The sequence below is a fragment of the Cricetulus griseus genome (assembly GCF_003668045.3).
Source record: "Cricetulus griseus strain 17A/GY chromosome 1 unlocalized genomic scaffold, alternate assembly CriGri-PICRH-1.0 chr1_1, whole genome shotgun sequence".
NCBI classification, from domain to species: Eukaryota; Metazoa; Chordata; class Mammalia; order Rodentia; family Cricetidae; genus Cricetulus; species Cricetulus griseus.
In genome coordinates, this window is record NW_023276807.1 from 103,323,470 (window position 1) to 103,346,224 (window position 22,755).

Consider the following 22,755-nt stretch of genomic DNA (forward strand, 5'->3'; position numbering starts at 1 on the left):
TCCTGGGCATGCACGCACCTCCCCCACCCCCGCCCCCGGCTATGGCACACAAAATGTCTAGCTGGACGTTCTCTTCCCGTCTAGTCCTCAAGCCTCCTCCAGGTGAGCCTCCGGGACTCCCGATGGGACCCGTGTGAAGAGCGTGGGGGCCGACACGCCCACTCAGGGCCTGGCATTTGGGGTGCGGATCCCGGCGAGGTTGCCTGTGGATCACCAGAAAATTGGGACCTTGGGCCAGTCTCCCGTAGGTGTCATCAACGACCGAGGAGCCTGAGATGGGCATGGAGTGACTGGTGGGGACTACGGTTTAGTGTTAGTGGCGGCCATGAGGCCGCTTGTAAACCAGGTCAGAAGACAAGGGTCGGTCACAAGCAGCAGGTGAGCAAGCTCGCACAGCGCCCCAGCAACGACACCACCAAGTTCTCGCGGGAGGAGTGCGACCGGCGGAACTCTCGCGAGACGTGGAAACTCGGGCACGCAGGCGGGGGCGTGGCCGGAAGAAGGTGCATTTCAAAGTGGTAATAGATAGTTCTCTTACCCAATAGAATTACAAATGAGCCTCCTAAACCGGTAGAGCACGGGAATAAGGGCGGCGAAGGCCAATGGGGACTGTGAAGGGCGGGCCAGGGCCGGCCGAGCGGAAGTGGGTCTCGGTGAGGCGGTGGAGTCGTGCTTGAGCGGGTCGCCTCAGCGGCTGGTGGAGGAGGCACGTCCTTGTTGGAGCGCATTGGCTGTGGCGTCTGCCTGATCTCACCAACTCCAGGTAAGACCAGGCTTCCCAGGATGGAGGCGGCAAGCCAGGACGGCGAGGGCGTGGGGGCGCGGACGGCTTCTCGACCTGCAGCCGAGTTGGTGCCCGCCAGTCGCGGCTCGTTCGGCAGCCCGGGACCGCACCTCTCGGGGTCGGGCCCACTCAGCCTCCTCGGCCCCCGAGAGCGCGCGGGTGTCGGATCCCGGCGCGGCGCTCGCTCGCTCGCGTCGGAAATAGGGAAGTCTCTCTCTGGGGCGCCTCTCGCCCACCTGGCCGCGGCCTGGCCGGATGGACTTCTTTTGCAAACTAGGAAGGGAAACTGAGGTTCAAAGAGGGGAAGGACGCGTCCAAGGTCACTCTTTTGGCTGGGCGGGCCGATTGGAGAGGATCTCTGAGCAAGGGTTTTGTTCACCGGTGACGACGCAGCCTTTGTGTGTTGGCGCCGCCGCCCCGCCTTCCTGGGGCCTGCGAGTTTACTGGGGCACCCAAGCCGCGTGGCGGGCCCTGTCTAAGCTGGGAGAGTTGAGGACGCTTGCGGGCCTTGGAACTGAATGGGGTTTGGGCTTCCAGGAGCCGCTTTCTGCCTTACTAATGGTTGGTGAAGCGTGCGATTGAGACTTGGCCCAGCCCTGCACCCTCTGAGGTCCTTCCCTCCCCGGCACATCTGTACACAGGAATAGGAAACAACCTGATCTTAATCCTAAACACGGTTGCAGTGGACGCCATTGTCTACCGCTTGACTCGCGAGGGAGGAGTCCAGATCTGGGCGTTTCTGCTTTTGTTTTTTTTTTTTTACTTGTCTGTGCCCATAGGCGCTTCGAGCTTTCAGTTCTTCTGCAGTCTGCTGCTCAGTTTAGGCTGCCCAAGTGGTTGAAGGAGACTCAGGTCCATAAATAGGGAAGAGGCCCAGGTCTTTCTGTCTGCGGTTGGACGCAGATTGACTATATAGTTCCTGACAGTGGTGAGAGGGAAACCGCTCCACCCACCCCAAATACACCCTGTGCTTGTTTTATGGATAAACAAATTGGGTTCGGGTTTACCTGTGAGTTCGATATGGAGTGAGTGGAAAGATGTCTTGCTGGCCTTTGTATTGCTTAAATGTGATTTTCCAACTTTTCTGAAAAGCTTTCTTTTTAACACGGTGTTTACCACTGGGGGTGGGGTGGGGGGAGGGGCGGCAGGATTGGTTTTTTTGAGAGTGGATTTCTCTGTCCTGGAATTTGCTTTGTAGACCAGGCTGGCTTCGGACTCAGAGGTCGGCCTGTCTCTGTCTCCCAGCTGTTAAGGCACAGTAATAGAAAAGAGCCTAGAGTGAGTGAGTGACATCTAGGGTACCTGGAAATGAAATACTGTTCTACTTAAAATGCTTTTTTGGACTTAACATTCCTTCCAGTGGTGTTGATGTAACAGGGAACACATTGTACATAGTAGGAAGTTGAGTTTGCTGTACTGTTTCTTTGAGAAACAGCAGGGAAAAAATCAGAAAATTAAAGCCTGCTGAACTACCTTACAAAAGGTACTTCCGTTACTTTAAGAGCCACAGTTATGCAGGTGTGGTACTGCAAGCATTCCTTCTCAGGTTGACAGTAACTTAATGTGGTAGACTAAGGCTCATTTCCATAAACAAGCTTACAGTATCATAATTAGTTGTGCCAGTCAGTTAACACTTGCAGAAGGACACTACACGTTTTCTAAAAGTCGTTGGTCAAGTTGTTGAGTAGTGGGCCTGTAGTGGGCCTGTAATTACATGTTTTTACTCATAAGTCCTGTGAGCTTTAGCATAGTAAGGTGATTTTTATAAGACACACATTTCTATAACTACAAATGAAGCTAGGCAGGTGAGGGCAAGTTAGGGAAAAGAGGCTAGCTGTGTAGTGTAACCATATTACATTGTGATAATTAGAACGGAGGTAGCAGCAGGAGACATCCTGAAATTGAAATATTACCTTGCTCTGATTGTCTTGAGTTTTCCAGGGACATTCTACCTGAATCCCTCGAATCCAGTATTTGTAACATTCTGGGGTTTCTGGTTTGCCTTCATTTAGTTTGCTTGCTTCTTGGCTTTTATCTCTTAGTCTTTCTGCTTCAGTCTCCCAAAATCTGGGATTATAGGTATATGTAACAACATGCTTTGGTTTCATGGAATCATTCTTTTGGAATTAACACCTGGATACCCTAGCATGAATGTTTCTCTCTCACCCTCACAACTTTAGAAAAGCTTGGGTGTCTGTCTTTTCCTGGTTATAAGTGGTCACTGTTCTACCCTAGGTCTTTTTCCCCCCCTTGAGACAGGGTTTCCTCTGTAGGCCTGGCTGTCCTGGAACTGAATAGAACAGGCCTGCCTCTGCCTCTCAAGTGCTGAGATTAAAGGATTGTACCACTAAGGCCAGACACTCTCGGTCTTTTAATGGCAAGGACACCATCACCCTCAAAGTCATTTGCTCATTGTAATCAATTATCATGAGTATCTGTTATGTGCAAAATACTAGGGAAGTGGAAAGTAGATAAAGCCCTATCAAATTGAGGCTTCCTTTGCACTAAAGGATGGTGGGACCCTTGCTAAGGTCATAGTGCTGGAGGATTGTGTTGGAGGAAAGAGGAGCCAACAGTTCCTTGACATACTAATTTCCACGTCAGTTTTCTTCTAGAATATCTCTTATTTTGGTCTTGGCATAGCACTTAGAGTATAGGTTCTTTGCCAGGCATGGTAGTGCACACCTCTAATCAGCCCTCTGAATTAGAGTTTCAGGGCAGCTAGGTGAACTTAGACACTTTCTCAAAACCAAACGAAACTGTGTTTGTGGCACACACACACGTTTTAGGCTAAAACTCAATCGTTCAATTTTACCAATAAAGACTAAAATTGTGTTTACAATATTCAAGCAGAAAGCTCTTGGATTAAGGGTGTGTGCTAGACCTGGGCCACTAGAAAGATGTTTTTCCAGTAAATAAGCAAACCCAGGGTTCACAGTGTTATCAGATATCCTGCAACACAAAATATAGAGTCTCAGAATTTGGGGAAGTAGCTCAGTGGTTGAGCATGTAAGACCATGGGTTCCATCCCCACCACTGGAAGAGAAAAGCAGAAACCCCCGAAAACAAACAAACAAAAATGTGTAAATTCTGGCATTTATTAGTTGTGGGCTTGTGAATTTAACTCTTAATCATTAGGAAAAAATGGCATTCATCACAGTACTTGCTTCCTTAATCTGGCCAATAGGAAGGACATGCGGATTGTTCTTAGATAGCACCTCGCCTTGCACATGAATGTAATATGCTGATGACCTCTGTCATCTGTGTGATCCAGAACCCTTTGTGGTTGGTGAGGGTACATCTGTCTGTACATTTCCTTTCTACATCCTCAGGCTGATCTGATGGATGCCTGAAATCTCTGGTGAAATTCAGTCTCTGGGTAGATTCCTAAAGACTGGCTCCTGTCATAGAGTTCTCTGACTCTTGACCTTTGTTATCTCTGAAAGAGAGAAACCAGATTTGGAATGGAGTTGGTTTAGTCACCAGTAGTGTAGAATGTAAAAAGACCCCAGGAAAGCTCCTAGTGATGGTAGTGGATTATTTGTTCTTTAAGAAACTTGGTTGGCTTCAGATTGGTAAGATGTATACAGGTCAGGGTGTCTGTAGCAGCCATGCTTAATATCGTAGAGTAGAGCCTAAATATCTAAAATGGGGTGAGAGGGTAATTGGAACTGCCATATATGCCTGTCACATTTCTCAGCACTCAACAGACAAGTCTTTGTTGCCTTTCTGCATGTGTGTGTGTGTGTGTGTGTCTTTGCTCATGTAGAGAGAGGCCAGAGAAGGCCATCAAGTGTCTTTCCTGTATTGTCCTCTACCTTATTATTTGAAACTGAGTCTGACTAAATCTGAAGCTCTCTCTTAGCTGAGCCAGCCAGACACCGTGGTTCCTGGTGTGCTGCCATGGCTGGTTTTTATGTGGGTGTTGCAGAGGTGTAACTCAGGTCCTCTTGATTTCACAGCAGGCATCCTAATCCATTGGGCCGTTTCTGTAGCTCATTGTAAAGGTGTGTGTGTTGTTTATTTTTGGTTTTCTTAGACAGGGTCTCTGTGGCCCTCACCGTCCTGGAATGTGTTCTATAGACCAGGTTGTCCTCAAATTCAGAGATCCACCGATTCTGCCTCTTGAGTGCTAGGTAGGATTAAAGGTGTGCACCACCATGGCCCAATAAGATATTTTTGTTATATTCTTCTAAATCAAGATGTGCTCTTGAAGATGGGGGTGGGCACACACTTCATAGTTGTGCACTCATATATAGGATACTTCTAAAACCAGAAGCATAAAATGTACATGGGAGTCTAGCATTTACAGTGGGTCTGGTACTATTCTGTGGTCTGAATTATATGTTGGGAAACTTGCAAAAGATGGTTATCTCCTTAGTCTCTAATCCTTGGAAGGGTGATGAAGTAACCAGGCCAAGAAGACTGCTTGTTTTAGGAAACTGTTCCTTTCCTCTTGCTAAGGAGCTGGTAGTATATATTTCAGTTAAGCACTGTCATTCTCCTAGAATTAATCACTTTGGCTACATTTGAAGCAACCAGAAAGGTGGTCTGGAAGGGCTGCAGGAGTATAGATCAGTGGTAGAAACAGGAAGCCTTCCATTCAATCTCACGCACCAAAAAGGAGTGTGGGCAGAAGATGGTATAGTAGTTTGGATAGTAGACTTTGGGATTACATAATCAGATATATATCCAACAAGAATTATTTTTTCTTAAAATGAATGTAGGGTAAGGATACACATTATATAAGATGTTAAGCAAAGCATCCAGGAGACAGAAAAGACTGGTAAATTTTCTGTGTGTGTACGTACCTTTGTGAACTTTGTCTTCAATAATGCAAATAGCAACATTTATCAAGTTGGTATCTTTTTGTTTTTCAGAATTTGGAAATACTGGACATCTAGTTGGCTCTAAATTGTAAGCCACAGAATGAGTATTCAGTGGGCCTGAGAGATTGAGAACATTCCACCTCCCCATAAACCTTGGTGAATATCACTTTTTCTGTGGATTGAAGCCAGAGAGCACAATGAGTACAGTAAGTTTACTTAGCTTGTAAGTTTTATTACCAACATTAGTTAACTACCTTGTCTCTTATAGCACATTAGAGAGGACTGTAAGCCACATGTTATAGCACTGGTCTCTAATTCCAGATATGGGGAAGTTGAGATACAAAGACTGAAAGCTGAAAATAGTTTGGGTTACATAGTGACTCTGTCTCAAAAATAAAATAAACAAAAATAGCTAGGGATATGTCTCTGTTGATTATACAAAGGGTCCTGTATTGCATTTTCCAGCATAACTGAAAAGGCTGTGTTGTGGTATACACCTATGTATAATCTGAGTAAATAGTACATACATCTATAATTCATTAGTAAATGGAGACAGGAAGATCGGAATTTCAAGTTCAAGGCTGAGGAGATGGCTTAGTGAATAAACTGCTTCCTGTGTGAGAATGAGGACCTGAGTTTGGGTCTCCATCACCCACATAAAGGCTGAGCAGGGTAGCACACATCTTCAGTGCTTAGAGAAGGTGGAAGCTTGATCCCAAGGGCATACTGATCTAGAAGAAACAGTAAGCACCAGGTTTAATGTGGCCTCAAAAACTAAAGGCTAACCTGGCGTTGGTGGATCACGCCTTTTATCACAGCACTTGGGAGGCAGAGGCAGGTGGATCTCTGTGAGTTTGAGGCCAGCCTGGTCTACAGAGCAAGTGCCAGGATAGGCTCCAAAGCTACACAGAGAAACCATGTCCCGAAAAACAAACAAGTAATAAACAAACCTAAAGACTAGAGAGATGATCTGGTGGTTGGGAAGCACATACTACTCTTTTGGAGAACTCCTGTTTTCAGCATGCATGTCAAGTGGCTCACACCTCCTGTTAACTCCAGATCCAGGTGATCTGCTGGCCTCTGTGAACGCCAGGCATGCATATGGTATACATGTATACACATAGGCACTCAGACATGTTTAAAAAAAAAAGGGGGGGTTAACAAACAGATCTCTGAGTTCCAGGACAGCCAGAGCTATTACACAGAGAAACCCTGTGGGGGTGGGGAGGGTGGGGGGACTTTAAAAAAGTAAGTTTGAAAAAGGTTGGTGGTAGAGAGTGACAAAAGAAGACCTCTGGCCTTTACAAATATATTTACTACTATTTACAGACCAGTGAAATGGTTCAGTTGATAAAGGCCTTTTCTGATAAGTTTGATTCCCAGGACCCACATGGTGAAATGAGAGAACTGACATCTCTCAGTGCCCTCTGACTTCCAGTCATGTTACGATGTGTATGGGCTACAAACACAAAATAAAATATTTAAATAGAATTTTAAAGCTGTGTCTGGAGGGCTAGAGAGATGGCTCAGTGGTTAAGAGCACTCACTGGCTGCTCTTCTAGAGGCCCTGAATTCATTTTCATTTTTCAGTGCCCACATGGCAGCTGACAACTGTCTGTACCTCCAATTCCAGGGGATCTGACACCCTCATTCATAACAATGCACATAAAATAAAAATTAAAAACAAAACAAAAAGTCATGCTCCACAGGGACAAAGCTTAAAAAAAACAAAACCAAACTTGAGTCTAGGGCTGGGTGGGTGGTGGCACATGCCATTAATCCCAGCACTCAGGAGCAGCGGCTAGTGGATCTCTGAGTTCAAGGCCAGCCTGGTCTATTGAGTTCCAGGACAGCCAGGGCTAAGTAGAGAAACCCTGTCTCAAAAAACCCAAACAAACAAAAAACTGGATCTAGGGATATATGGCTCAGAGGCCAAGAGTATTTGCTGTTCTTCTAGGGGACCTGGATGCAGTTCCCAGCACTCACATGGCAACACAGAATTGCTTGTAACTCCCAATTCTAAAGATTTTGTGTCTCTTCTGGCCTTTACAGGCCTGGAAATGGTACACAGACATTCATGCATGCAGGTGAAATATTCGTGTATATAAAATGAAAAAAAAAATAAAGAATGACTATTTTCACTTTTACTCTGGGAATCAGCTTTGGTTCAGTGCAAGACAGATAAAGACTGGAGGTGCTTGGGCTCTAGAGTAAGGCATCCTGAACTTTTTCTACTTGTAATTTTTTTCTTTGGGGAAATTTTTATGACCTCAGGTAGTAATGTAGATGCACAAGCAGATCAAGTATTAATAAATCATGTTTAATTTTAAAAAATTATTACTATTTACTAAGATGAAAGTAAATTATATGTTAATGAGGTAGATACTCTTATATAAAGAATCAATCTTGGTCTGGCAAGACGGTTATCAGGTAAGGTGCTTACTGACAAGTCTTGACAACCTGAGCTTGGTCTCTAGACCCTAAATGGTAGAAGGAGAGAATTGATTGCCAAAAACTGTCGTCTAGTTTCATTTAAGCATAGTAGCACAAGTACATGCATGTACACAAATGTTTAAAGGAAAAAAGAGTGAATTAGCCATGCATGTTGGTATGCACTCGGGAGGCAGATCAATGAGTTCAAGGCCAGTCTGGTCTATAGAACCAGTTCCAGGATAGCCAGGGCTACATACACAGAGAAACCCTCTCTTAAAAAGCAAAAAAAGGTAAAATTTGACTGACCGTTTATATAGATCTTTGGTATTTTTTAGCTCTGCTTTCTGAGCACTGCATGCAATTTAAAGGCATGCCCAGCTAGTATTTTGATTTCATGATCAGCATTTCTAAGAATGCCACTTCAAATAAATGTGTAGTATTTATGGCCATTTCAGAAACATTGGAGCTTCTGTCCTAACCCCAAACCAAAATTGATTTGATTGACTTTTTTATGAAACTCATTAATTTACACAGATTTTGTTTTTTTGTTTTTGAAGTAAGGTCTTCTATGTATCCTTGACTATCATGTAACTCCAAAGATCAGCTGACTGTGCCTCTGGATTTCTAAAGGCATGTTTTAAAGTATCAAACACAGAGGTAGTAGTGCTCACCTTTAGTCCCAGTACTCAGGAGGCAGAGGCAAGAGGATCTTTGTGAGTTCCAGGCCAGCCTGATCTACAAAGCAAGTCCCAGGACAGCCAGGGCTGATACACAGAGAAAACCTATCTTGAGAAAAAGAAAAAAAGCAAAATATACTAGAGCAGTGTAATCTAAGAATGTACTGGGTGATAATTATATGCTGAAGAATAATGGTAAGAAAATGCTACAAATCTTGTTTGTAATTAAACCATTCTCTTTCTGTAAGAATAAAAAATATATGCAGTAGGTGTTGGCATTGTGTGACATGACATCATGTTCTCTGTAAGTTTGAGTTGTGTTCAGAACCAAAGCTGTAGTGAAGTCATAAGCTGCAACATGGACAGATAATATGAAAAATAATAGTTCTTGGTGCATTTGGTCTTGAATTAATATTTGGTCTTTGTAGGTTCAGAAAACATGTTGCTGTTGCAAATATTTTTTCACAGCCCATCTTCCCCCATTTAGTTATGTGACCATACATGGGATTGCAAACCATAGTTGAATATGTTTGTTTGCTTGCTTGTTTTGGTTTGGTTTTTTGGTTGGTTTCTTTTTTCTAATGACTTAAGTATTTTTATTTTATATACATTGGCGTTTTTCCTGCACGAATGTCTGTGTAAGGGTGTCCAATACTTTGGAACTAGAATTAGAGACAGTTGTGAACTGCCACATGGGTGCCAGGAATTGCTATCTTCTCAGCCCCTTGTTTGTTTTCTTGAGACAGGGTTTCTCTGTAGACCAGGCTGGCCTTGAATTCACAGAGATCTTCCTGCCTCTCAGAGTGCTGGGATGAAAGGCACATGCCACCACTGCTTGGAACTTGTTTTTATTACAATTGAATGATTGAGATAGGGTGTCACTATATAGCACTGTCTGGCTTGGAACTTACTATGTAGACCAGGGTGCTTTTGAACTCACATAGATCCTCTTGCCCAGTCTCCCAAAGTGTTGGTTGGTCTAGAGAAGGTTGCCTAAAGGTCTTTTGACCTTTCTTTACTCCTTACTGACAGAGCACCTTCTTCAAGGTTGCACATATGATTAAAATTCAGAAGTGTTTGGGAACAGTAAAAGTTTCTTACTGGGTATAAAAATAGCACTCTGAGCTGAACATGGTGACACAAACCTTTAATCCCAGCACTCTGGAGGCAGATACAGGCAGATCTCTTGAGTTCTGGAAGAGCTGGGGCTACACAGCAAGACCTTTTATCAGGCAGAAACAACAAAAAAGCACTGGATTTTCTTTTTCTTTCTGCTTCAGAGGTGCTACAAGTTTGTGGGTGTGGTGTGTTATGCATGCCGTGTGTGTGTGTGTGTGTGTGTGTGTGTGTGTGTGTGTGTGTGTGTGTGTGTGTGTGTGCGCACGCGCGCGCGTGTGTGTGTGAGAGAGAGAGAGAGAGAAAGAGGGGGGGAGATATGAGGGGGTATTAACACCATTCCCCTGTTGACTTCTTAACTCTTCCTGAAACCCTGTCAAATCTGGAGCTCATGCAACTGCTTCTTTTCCCCCTTGATGACCTTAGAGAAATCCTCAAAGAAAACGTCGTGGTGGAACAGTAAGTTCTAGACAAACCCAGAAGCGTTCTCGGGAAACAACTTCAACCCCTGAGATTTCCTTGGAAGCAGAACCCATAGAACTCGTGGAAAGTGGTAAGAGCCAGAATCCTGAACTGTAATGTGTGACAGTGGAGACAGTGTAGTATAGCATGTGAATTAGACCCAGTTTGTGTCTATTAATGCCCATGTGGGGCCTCATGGAAAGTCGCCACCCCCCCCATTTCATATGTATTCCTGAATATATGTCTGTGCACTACATGTGTGTCTAGTGCACACAGAGGTCAGAAGTCATTATATTCCCTGGAACTGGAGTTAAAGATGGTTGTGAGCTGCCCTGTGCATACTGGGAACTGAACTTCAGTCTTTTACAAGAGTAGTAATATTGATAACCTCTAAACTATCTCTCTAGCCCCAGGTCACACCTTCTGAGCCTCTGTTTCTTCGTCTGTGGTGGGGAATAATGTTAGTATATAGAGCAAGTTGAATTTTATGCCATAAAACCTTTGGGACCATGTGTGGAAGTTTGTACCATACAAATGTTAGCTGTTGGAAGCTCTTATACTTCATTTATATATACCTATAATCTAGACTTCCCTACACAGCTTGTAGCTACAGTGAATGAAGCTGCTCCCTTTGGTATTGTGATATCTTCATGGGTTTTGAAGCAGCCACTAGGCTCATCTAATTCACCATGCTTGCTTTGTGAAATATTTCCTCTCCTGGTTTTGTTTTGGTTTTTGGTTTTATTAGGCAAGCTTGTCAACAGAACTATCGTTGTTAGAGCTTGTTTTGGGAAGAGGCCAAATTGGATTTTCTTTTACCTGGTCAGGGAAGTGTCAGATGGCTTGGATCAAGCCCCTTTGCTCTGATATTTTTTTATACTCATGCCAAAGAACTGATATTTTGTTTTGGTTTTTTGAGACAAGGTTTCTTAGTATAACAGCTCAGGCTGTCCTGGAACTCATTCTCAAATCAGACTAGCCTCAAACTCACACAGAGAGATCCACCTGCCTCTGCCTCCCGAGTGCTGGGATTAAAAGGTGTCTGCCACCACTGTCCCACTCCAAGAACCGGGTTTTTTTTTTGTTTTTGTTTTTGTTTTTTTTGGGGGGGGGGTTTTTTTTTTTTGTTTTTCGAGACAGGGTTTCTCTATGTAGCTTTGGAGCCTATCCTAGCACTCGCTCTGGAGACCAGACTGGCCTCGAACTCACAGAATCCACCTGCCTCTGCCTCCTGAGTGCTGGCATTAAAGGCATGCGCCAACAACGCCTGGCCAAGAACTGATACTTTAAAAAGGAACAGTGGGCTATTGACATATTAAACAAGTGTGGTAGAGCACTTGTTTAATGTGCAAGGACCTTGTTCAACCCATAGCATTACTACAAAGAAAGGGAAAAAAAATGGTTAAAGGTGTGTGCTACGACACCTAGCACTGACAAATTAAATACAAGCAGATAAAGCAAGTTAGAATATGTCTATTTAAAAAAAATCCAAACCTCTTTTTTTTGTTTTTCGAGACAGAGTTTCTCTGGGCTTTGGAGTCTGTCCTGGAACTAGCTCATGTAGACCAAGCTGGCCTCAAACTGACAGAGATCTGCCTGCCTCTGCCTCCTAAGTGCTGGGATTAAAGGCATGCGCCACCAACGACCAGCTAATTTTTATTACCAGCTTATTTTTTAATGCTAATAACACTCAGAAAAAAATAGTTGTAAGAGGTTTTTGCATGCCTTTCCTAATTAATGAAACTGTGGTACCTGGGCACGACTATATGAGTGGGGTGAAACACATATTCACACATGTACATCTCTGGGACCTCAATAAATTCGTATAGCCCACTTTGCAAAGTGCTGGAGGGGTGCTTGATTGCTATTTTTGAAAATGGAGTTTTGTCTTTTTTTTTGTTTGTTTGTTTTGTTTTTTTTTTGTATTGTGTGTGTCAGTGTTTCATACTTTGACACAGGTTTATACCATGTTTGTAGTAATCACCAAGCCTAAGGAGTGCAGCCCCTATCCTAATTCTAGTTGAACTGCTTTATTTTGAAGCTGGAGATGAAATCGTGGACCTCACCTGTGAATCTTTAGAGCCCGTGGTTGTGGACCTGACTCACAATGACTCTGTTGTGGTAAGCATTTGAGCGAGAGTTGGCTGGTTTGGGTAGGAGTCCCTAACCCATATCTGCATCTGAATCCTTGGGTTACTGGTCAGGTTTAGAAAGATTCTGAAAGGGGCTAGAGGGATAGCTCAGAGGTTAAGGATACTGGCTGCTTTTCCAGAGGACCTGGGTTCAATTCTTAGCATCCACATGGCAACTCAAAACCAGCTATAACTCCAGTTCCACAGTACTAGTGCCCTCTTCTGGATTCTGTTGGCATCAGGAACACTGCAGGCAAAACACCCATACACATAAAAGAATTGTGAAGGAAAGATCCTTTGTTCATGCAGTAATTGGAACCCCTAATGAGAAATGTGTCAGGAAAAGTACCTGTTGTGGCTTTTGTTTCTGTGGCCTAGATCTGCCTGATTTTTTAACCTGTCCGTAGCAGCAATCCCTAATTCCATAGTTTCAGATTTGTAAAGTTGGACATGCCCCTTTGAAATGGGATGAAAAGCTACCAGTGTTGTATTAAGAGAGACATGTCCTGGCAGTGGTGGCCCATGCCTTTAACCCCAGCACTCAGGAAGCAGAGGCAGGCGGATCTCTGAGTTTGAGACCAGCTTGGTCTACAAGAGCTAGTTCTAGGACAGCCTCCAAAGCCACAGAAAAACCCTGTCTCAAACTCCCCCCCAAAAAAAAAAAAAAAGTGAGGAGACTTACCTTACATGGATTGCAGAGCTTAGGAATCTGTTTATGCCTCTGACTTGAAGGGAATTGGGAATATTGACTCAGTGCTGTCATTAGGTTTCAGAACTAGTTGCCAGTAAACATGGCTCCAGGGAAAGCAGCTACCTAGTCTAACACCTGCTGCCAAAGCTCTTTCCTGACTCCAGGGAGGATAGAACTTGAGAGGCTGTGTGTTCTCCATGTATAGTCTGCCAGGACTAAGGCCTAGTGTGGTCAGGGGTATTAGAAGTTACTTCTGATAGACCTGTTCCATGGTATTGAAACACCCCCCCCCCACACACACACACACATACACATCCCTCCACCCCACACACCCATATGTCTTGGGATCTGGTCAACTCATTGATGAGCATCTTAAGGACAAGTTTGCTACTTTCAACACCTTTTGATGACAGTATGCCGGAACTGAAGCTGTGGAATAGAGTGCCATCTTGGATAGCATTGGTGGACAAGTGTGTAGCAGTTGGTACTCAGAAAGGACTGCAGACAGTAAACATGTTAGTAATCTAATCTTTAACTTACATGTTTAAAATTGAGTGAGTGACTAACAACAAACTACCAGAACAAAGACATTACAGTGTTTCCTACTTTGTTTAAAACTTTGAGAGTAAGGTTTTACTAGAAAGCAAGATAGAAGCTGGTGTGGCACACTCTTTTAATTCCAGCACTCAGGAGGCAGAGGCAGGATGATCTCTGTGAGTTTGAAGTCAGTCTGGTCTACAAGTTGAGTTCCAGACAATCAGAGATACACAGAGAAACTCTGTTTGGGGGAGACAAAGGGATGGGTAGCCAGGTGTTGTGGTGCATGCCTGTGATTTTGAGCACTTGAGAGGCAGTGTTCCTTGGTTATATACTTAAGCTTTGTCTCAAGGAGGGAAAATGAACAAATGATGGCATGGAGCTGCCAGGGAAGATACAGTATGGTTTTAGTTACAAATCACTAAGTTGTCCAAATGTCATTTCTGGTATCCTCACAAGGACAATGATGAATTTTGGGACATTGGCTCCTGTGTAACTAATGGCTTTTCTGGAAATGGACTAGAATGATTTGAGATAAACAGGAACAGGTTTAATTGTAAGTGGCCTCCTCTGTGAAAGCATTGACTCTTGCTGTTAGTTCCCGTCAATTTCCTGGAGTTCTATAAAGAGCATAATTTAGTGCCTTAGCTAAAGCTACAGTCCACTTGCTAACTAATGCTGGAAAGTAGCACCATTTTTTTTTTTTTTTTCCCTATCTCAAGGTAATAGAAATAGACACAATTTATTGAGGGAAAGCATTCCTGAGGATGGAAGTGGTCTGGTAAACAAGGAAAGGGCTCAGAAAGCCCCAAATCCCCTTTCTTGTCAGTTCAACTTCTACCCATAATGGATCTGGCCAGGTCCTGGCAAGGGAGCTAGGATTCTACCTTCAAGAAGACAGTAATCTTTTGCTGGGTAGAAAATCAACATTTCCCCTTCTGTGCCTTTGTCTAGACTATTCTTGCTGGGCTTTCCTACCTTTCCATGTCCTTGGTTTAAGTTCCATTCTCTAGCACTGCCCCATCCAAATTAACTTATTGAAACTTTGTAAGGATAGCAATGAGTGGAGTCCTTGAGTGAGCCTAGAATAGGAATAGTGGGGATGAGGGAACTGACTTGATAGTGACATAATGGGGCAGGAAGTTAGATAAAAGTCCATTGATAGTATGTTGATAGTATGGAGGCAGGAGACTTGGATTCCTGTTTCAGAGTTACTGTTTGGATTTGTTATAGAACTTACCTTATGCTTCTTCCAGCCATAAAAGTAAAAGCTGAAACTGCAAAATCCCAGCTTGAACAGTTTAACTAGCTCAGTGGTGAGATGGTCAGACATCAGGCAGTCCATCTTACTTTACTTCTACCTACCTGGTTTCTTTATTTCCATGGAGAATGAGCCACAGGTCAGTGCTACCATGTGGATCTGTAGTAGAGATGCTCAGTTGATTGCCTGAAGCCTCTTCCATGCTTTAAAGCACAAGTGAGCCTCAACACTCCAATCAGAAGCATGGAGCAGAATTATTGGGGACAATCTTTCACTTTTTTTTTTTTTTTTTTTTTTTTTTAGGCAGGGTTTCTCTGAGTAGCCCTAGCTGTCCTGGAACTAGCTCTTTTTTTTCTTTCTTTTTTTTTTTTTTTTTCCTAGGCAGGGTTTCTCTGTGGCTTTGGAGGCTGTCCTGGAGCTAGCTCTATAGACCAGGCTGGTTTCGAACTCACAAAGATCCTCTTATCTCTCCCTTGTTTATGCTTTTTTTTTTTGTTTGTTTGTTTTTTGTTTGTTTGTTTTTGTTTGTTTGTCTTTTGAGACAGGATTTCTTGGTGTAGCTTCAGCTGTCCTGTAACTCCCTCTGTAGACCAGGTTGGCCTAGATCTCTGTTGTGGGATATTGGTACACTGTGAAGATATATTGCTGAACAGCTAGAATTCTAAGTGGACAGAAGTAGGAAGAGATAATTAAGGCACAGTAGGCATGGTTGAAGCAAGATCAGTGGTATGTGACAACATAGATTAATAGAAATGGGTTAATTTAAGTCATAAGGACTAGTTAGGAACAAATATAAGCTAAGGCCAAGCTTTCATAATTAATAATAAGACTCCATGCAGTTATTTGGGAGCTGGCTGGTGGGAGAGAAAAAGACTCATTACATATCTACCTCTGAGTGCTAGGATTAAGGGCATGTACCATCACCACCACCACCGTGCCAACCAGTCCTCTTAACAGTGGAGCCATTTTCTAGCTCCTAATTGTTTTCTGAAACAGTGTCTCGCTATATAGCACAGGCTTTCCTGGAACTCATGGAGTCCTTAAGTCTTAATTTCCCATCTTCTGAGACGAAGATTTAAACTGCCTCCCCCACCCCCCATGCTTTTGTTTCTTTTAAAGGCCCCTCAGTCAGAAGAGAGGTCCCAAGCTTGAGTTGTACCTATTCATCTCTTTTCCCTGTCAGTCATGCCTGATACCCTGGTAACTCTGCCCTGCTTCAATTTTCCATGCCAGGCAAGCATTGTGCTATCCTAGGATATAGGAGCATTTCACATCATTGGGTACCTTTAAAATATCCTCACTGCTGCCTTAACAGCAGCTTCCTGCTGCTGGAGATACAGACCATATATTCTTGATTGGCTCAGAGACCAGGTCTGTCCCTGAGTTGAGCACAGCATAGCAGGGAACTGTTTCTGATTCATAGACAGTAGTGAGAACAAGTTTGCACACCCTAGCTCCTAGGGAACCGAGGATGTAGTGCTCCTTGCAGTGTATCTACTCTATCAGTGATCTACCCTGGGCAAGAGAGGTGAGGCCAGTGTTGGTGCTATAAGACCATCTTATCCATAGCAGAATTAGCTCTACTCCTAGCCAAATTCTGGGCATACTCCAAAAGCCAACACTCTTGTTAGCTCTTCCTTTTCTGGGCCTTCAGAAAACTTAAGATAGACTTACATTTTGCCAGGCTACAGTTTTATAGGGAATTTTAGCCTGATGATGAGACTGACTGTCCCCACATTTCCAGGTACCATCTTTAGTCTTTTCGGGTGAGACTCTTCAGGAGTAGGTAGTGTGAACACTTTGAGTAATTTCCCTGGATTCTCTTACCTAATTGTTTTGTTTTGTTTTGTTTTTGTTAAGACAGTATTCCATGTAGCCCAGGCAGGCCTCAAAACTCCGTATGTGGCTGGTCTTGAACTCCTGAGCCTTCTGTCTTCATTTTCTAAGTGCTGGGATTACAGCCGTGTACCATTTATCTTATTCTTGACTTCTTAACTTTTATTTGTAGATGGCCATATTTAATTTGGCTATCAATAACTAAATCAATCCTAAAAGGGTTTTAACATGTGGAAGGGGGAGGGTTGTGTTAGATGCATTTAAAAAAAACCTAGACTAGGCTCCAGGCTTGATTTTGGAGATGATCTAACCCAGCATTAGCTACTAGGGCAGCTTTTGGGTCTGCTGCTCTAGACTGAAGAGCAGGAGGTGGAATCTACACCTGCACTAGCATATTTGAGTTCAGGGAGGCAGTGATGTAGGCTGCCTTTCAGGAAGACTAAGCCCTCTCAAGTAACATGTCAATGGTGGTAACTGACCTTCGGGCCTTAGGACAGGTTTCTCTCTATATATCCTTGGCTATCTTGGAACTTGCTTTGTAGACCGGGCTGGCCTTGAACTCAGATCCACCTGCCTCTGCTGCCTCTTGTGTGCTGGTATTAAAGGTTTGTACCACCACAGCTGGCTAGAGCCAAAATTTTGCTGCAAAGGTGTCCAAGTGGAGGGTATGACAGTGTGGCACAGGGGTGGACGCTGGGGCATTCAAAGTTTGCTCTTTTCCAAAATGGTGCCTTCTGCATGGTGGAAAAAAAAAAATGTACAGCCATTTCTCCCATGGCTTGAATGTTCCCCTTATCCACAATGTGGCACTGATGGAGGTTGAACTGGCAAAAATTGTCAGGGTACAAACTGGTGGATGTGGTAGTACACTCCTCTAATCCAGCACTTTGAAGGTGAAAGCAAGTAGATCAGAAACCAGGATCATCTTCAACTATATTAATGAATGTCCCGAGCCACCAAACATGTGTTGGTCCAGTTCTTGTTAAAAAGGATGACTCAAGATAATTCCCAATTGATCTTTTTATAATATTAAGTAGCTTAAATCCTTCTCCAGTGGCTCTGTCATTGGCACTTGCCATGCTGGCTGTAGGTGCAATGAGCTTTGCTGATTGTTTTCTGACTCAGCCCAGGGAGGTAGATTAGGCCTCTTGTTTTTGTGAACAGAATATAGATTCCTCCAGACAACCCAACCTCTGGTCTTGCACAGGTCCTGATGTGGTTCTATTTAGGCCCCGAAATGGGCTGGGTGAGATTCAGCATATTGGCTCCTAGGAGACATTGACCTGGAGATGACCATAGCTGGCCTGGAGAAGTACACATTTCCTTTCCTTGGGGATAAGGGAAGACTGGATTCTCCAATATATACAGATATATTGGAAGCAAGATGTGTGTGTTTTATCAGTTAAAATGTCAGAATGTTTATAACACTCTCTCTTTTTCCCCCCCTTCAGATTGTTGAAGGTGAGTATTTTAATTTCCTTTTCCCTTGGGTTTAAAGAAAATTGTTGCGAATACCACAGCATCGCACGCTTTATCAGACTGTCCTTTCAAGATCTCTAGACAGAAAGATGCCTTTGGTCAGACCTGGTTTTACTGAAAATCTCTGCCCAGGATGTCAGGGGCTGAGCTTTCTCCTGAGAAGGCAATTGAGTGGCCTCTGCTTATGGGCAGGACCTTCTGGGGGCAGAACTAGTATGGTGATAGTTTCTCTCTGGGGGCCTCAAGGAGAGGGGAGGGTCTTCAGAGACACTAGGGTAGGATGGTAAAGATGGCTGAAAATGTGACCTTTTCCTTAGAAAGGAGAAGGCCAAGAAGAAATGGGAGGAGGTTACGCCCAGACCATGCTGACAGCTGTGTGGTGAGCAGTGATGATGAGGAACTGTCTAGAGATAAAGATGTGTATGTGACTACTCATACTTCTCGAGGCACCAAGGATGAAGGAGCTACAGGACTCAGGTAATCTGCTCTCCTTCTGTTATGTTGGGTGGAGACGGGAGCAAACAAATGCTGTACTGTATATAAGCTGTTACTCTAGAACAAGTATCTGCCAAGCATGCTTGGAATGCAGGGCTGGGATCAGATGTCTGACCAGGATAGACCAATGGACAGACAGCTGTATCAGGAGACAGACATACCCACAGTGTTCAGGGTATAAGTGGGTTGTTCTAGGTGCCACTAGCAGGAATGCTGGAGGTGGAGGAGGTGGGTGAGTCTTTTCTTATAGACCTGTTCTCTCGAATCCCTCTTTCATGGCCATTCCAGCCCAACGCTTCAAGTAGTTCATTTATTTATCTTCAGGTTGCTTTTTTTCTTTTAATTTTTTTTTTTTTTTTTTTTTTTTTATGTGCATTGGTGTTTTGCCTGCATGTATGTCTGGGTGAAGGTGTCAGATCTTGGAGTTACAGTTGCGAGCTGCTATGTGGGTGCTGGGAATTGAACCCCAGGCCCTTGGGAAGAGTAGTCAGTGCTCTTAACCGCTGAGCTGTCTCCAAGTTTTTTGTGCGCCTGTTCTAACTCAGCAGAAGTGAGGCAGGGAGAGATTTGGTAGAAGATTGAACTGCATATATGAAGCTACTTTAAGAGGGTGTTATCAAGTATTTGGGTTTACTTAGAAACTGATGTGGAGCACTGTGATTTTAGGCCCTCGGGTACTGTCAGTTGTCCGATCTGCATGGATGGATACTCTGAGGTAAGTAACCTACTTGTGTCTCCTTTTGGTTTTAACCTACTTCACTAAAATGAAGTTAGAGGATCTGTGCCTCATACGGGATTTGACACCTATCTATCACAAAGGCCAATTAAAAAGGAGATTATGCCAGTTGGTCATGGGCCCTCTACATTTTATCTTTAGCCTCTGCAAATTCATGTTTCCCACCGTAGCCTTAACTAGAAGCTGTTGATTTTTGCTGAGCTTGCCCATAATCCATTTTTATTACTGCAGCTGGGAAAATCCTGTCCTGTCTACATTCTGTTCCATAGAGGCAGCATTTGCTTCTGAGATTGTTGTGTAGGCTCCTGCTTTTTCTGGTAATAACCTTGATCCTTTGTATACACTGGTCTCAGTGATGGCTGGGTTAGGGTCCTTGGTGACAAGGAATACTTTAAGGCTGTTCCTTTTAATGTCTTCTAGATTGTGCAGAATGGGCGCCTCATTGTTTCTACAGAATGTGGCCACGTCTTCTGTAGCCAGTGCCTCCGTGATTCTCTTAAGAATGCTAATACTTGCCCAACTTGTAGGAAGAAGATCAACCATAAACGGTACCACCCCATTTATATATGAAATGTTCAGAACTGCTCAGGATAGACCAATGGACAGACAGCCAGGCTGGCCTTTCTGCATGGTATCTGCCTCCAGTTTCCTGAGCTCAAAAAGACTTTAAAAAATCAATGTCTGATGTAAACTGCTCTTTGTTTTCCAGCCCCTTAGATCCTTTTGTTTTCTCCAGTTTGATGCTATGGGAGCAGGATCCAGGGATCCTCCCAGGTCAGCTCAGCATCTCTGCTCCTCTGGGTGTTCTGAGCCCAGAGTAGGAGAAAAGGAGTCAGGCATATTGGAGTTTTGAGTATCATGGCTCCAGCGTCTTTATGGAGCTTACATGTTGGCCGAGAAGTTTTCCTGTTGGGAAAGTTTGCCCCAGCTATTCTGGGTGCATAACACTCCCAAGGCATCTGCCAGTTAGCTATTGTGACTGCCACACAGTGACCTGGCCAGACACAGTCCATCCAGCCCAAGGATCCCAGTACAGAAGCTTCCCCTGAAAAGCCCAGCTGGTGGACTTTTATTTTTCTTTTGAGAGCAGAGGTGACCTGTGATTTTGCCTGCACCTTACATTGATGTGCAGTGTTTTCTGCAAGTCAAGAGACCCTCTGCAGGGCAACCATGTTTCCTAAGAATGAGAAAGTGCAATAAAGCCCGTTCTTCACCTGCTCTTCAGCAATCCGGAAGATGTAGCAGTGCTAGTGTCCTCAGCCCAGTGTTGCCTATGGGAGCAGTGCCCATCCCACCCCATGTCTGTTCACCAACTGTTCTCAGGAACCCTACCCGTGCTCCAAAGTTCTTTGCCTGGCACAGAACATTCAAGGCTAATAGGACAGGCAAGTTTTTGAGTGTCCTCTTTTCTGCTGAGATATGTCCTGTGTTGTCCACAGTGCTCTCCAACCCTCAGTTTTTCAGTTCCCACTGCCTAATGTCTGCCCAAGCATAGATACCAGGAGGTGGTAGCAGTAACAGTGGCCTTATCAGCTGTTCACTTCCATGGTTTTGCCCAAGTCGCTGTTGCCCATGTTTCAGAGGTGTTGCCCTACTCAACCTGCCGCTACCCTGGCTTTCCCACACCCCTTGAGTAGATAGATATTTTCCAAAGCTGCTCTTCTGGCCAGTTGGGCTTTGATCCTCTGGACTTTTGACTGCAATGTAGGTTTTGGTCAGCAAAGCATGGTGCCTCTTCCTCCCCATGGGACCACAAAAATCTCTGCTCCACTCTATATGTGTGGGAGCCTCTGGTGCTCTCGGAGGCAGTGACGTGGTAAATTGCCCCTGGGGACACCAGGCACAGGGTGGCTCGTAGAGGATAGGCCTTCAGTGCCAGCTTTCCTCCACCTCCGCACAACTTCCTCAGAGGGCTTCAAGCCAAACCAATAGCCTTTTTGTGTGAAACATCTTTGAGGTGGGAAAGGGACCACTGGAGCTTTGCTAGCAATAACTGACTTTCAGTTTACTGTTTTGAAGGAGCAGGGACTCAGCACAGAATTCACTTTAAATGGAGCTGAAGGAGTGTCCCTCCTCTGTGTGAAAAGAAAATAGTTTTATTCTTCATTCTGACTTTTTAAACTGTTTGACTTCCAGTTAGTTTGAATGAGAGTAATAATTTTTCTACATGGACTCAAAGGGTAGGAGCATTAACTGTCATCATTGTGATGTGTGGTGTGTGCCTTCCCTTGGATGTCACAGCCATTGAGTTCCTTGTGGGCCTCATGGTCTTGCTCTTGTTAGTTCTAATGATAGCCAGACTTCAAGGAGCCAAGGTCACCATGCAGCCAGTTCACCGGTAAATATGGTGACACCCACTTAAAAATTAGTTTTCTCCTTAAAGACAGTTTATGAAGTTGATCATAAGTTCTATTACTACATCCTAAATTAAATTGAGAAAAAGATGTGTTTATTTCTACTAATCAGAAACTGCGCCAATAGGAAATGGTTGGTATAGAAGAAAACATCCCTTTCCTTTTTTCTTAATGTATATAGTTTAACTCTTTCTTTGTTACATGCTCATGAATATCAGTCTGTTTTGGACTCCTGCTAGTGTTAAAGATGGAAATAAAACAATTTGAACCAAGTATCTTTCATTCATTAATTTGATCTTTGAAACCTTTTACCTTAAGGTGTGATGTTCATTCAGTGTAAATTTATACCTGGTTTTGGACAGGGGAATTTCAGCTCATCCAGAAGATGACATTCATAGAACCACATCCAAGGCATGGGAATATCCGTAAATGATCTACCGTGAGAGGTGTTGCTAGCTGGTAATGAAAGTTCCAGAGGCATTGTTTTGAACATCACTGACTAAGATTTCCTTTGGAATATTACAGTTGCACACTGCCCCTGACCACTCAAACACAGAATTTGTGCTTTGGGTATTCATGGACACAACCGCTGCCATAGAAAAGCCCTTCCAGAGAAGCTAAGTGGGTGTGGCTTGTAGGAGAGCAAAATCTCTTCCCATCTCCATAAAGAGCTACCTACCATACACTGACTATTGCTTTCTCACTACCCTGCTGCCATACTTCACCTTGGTTGATGATGAGAAAGCAATATGGTGTCTCTCTCTGAGTGTGTTATTAGAGAATACAGACTCCCAGTCCAGTGGAAAATCAGAAAGTACCGAGACCAGGAGACCACTAGCACAGTGGTTCTCAGTCTTTACAGTGCTGCTACATCCCCTTAATACCCCATATTATGATGACCCCCAACTATAAAATTATTTCATTTCTACTTAA

The 22,755-nt window shown here is 43.9% G+C and overlaps 1 protein-coding gene across 2 annotated transcripts; it reads left to right on the forward strand.

Moving 5' to 3' along the window:
- Positions 1-605: 605 nt before the first annotated feature.
- Positions 606-22,095, forward strand: Rnf4 (ring finger protein 4). Of its 2 annotated transcripts, XM_027387178.2 has the most exons (9): positions 606-763; positions 5,665-5,819; positions 10,266-10,392; positions 12,343-12,422; positions 18,210-18,219; positions 18,555-18,714; positions 19,399-19,447; positions 19,700-19,785; positions 19,889-20,027. In XM_027387178.2, the coding sequence occupies exons 2-8, from the start codon at positions 5,811-5,813 to the stop codon at positions 19,754-19,756; spliced, it is 492 nt and encodes a 163-aa protein (XP_027242979.1). In that variant the 5' UTR covers positions 606-763; positions 5,665-5,810; the 3' UTR covers positions 19,757-19,785; positions 19,889-20,027. The 2 variants fall into 2 exon arrangements, with proteins under 2 accessions (XP_027242979.1, XP_027242978.1); XM_027387177.2 differs by lacking the exon at positions 19,700-19,785 and having other exon boundaries at positions 19,889-22,095.
- The last annotated feature ends 660 nt before the right edge of the window (positions 22,096-22,755 follow it).

Coding starts and splice junctions, on each gene's coding strand:
- Rnf4 (XM_027387177.2), top strand. Junction 10,393..12,342: donor CATAGAACTCGTGGAAAGTG/GTAAGAGCCAGA, acceptor TTTATTTTGAAG/CTGGAGATGAAATCGTGGAC. Junction 18,715..19,398: donor GAAGGAGCTACAGGACTCAG/GTAATCTGCTCT, acceptor CTGTGATTTTAG/GCCCTCGGGTACTGTCAGTT.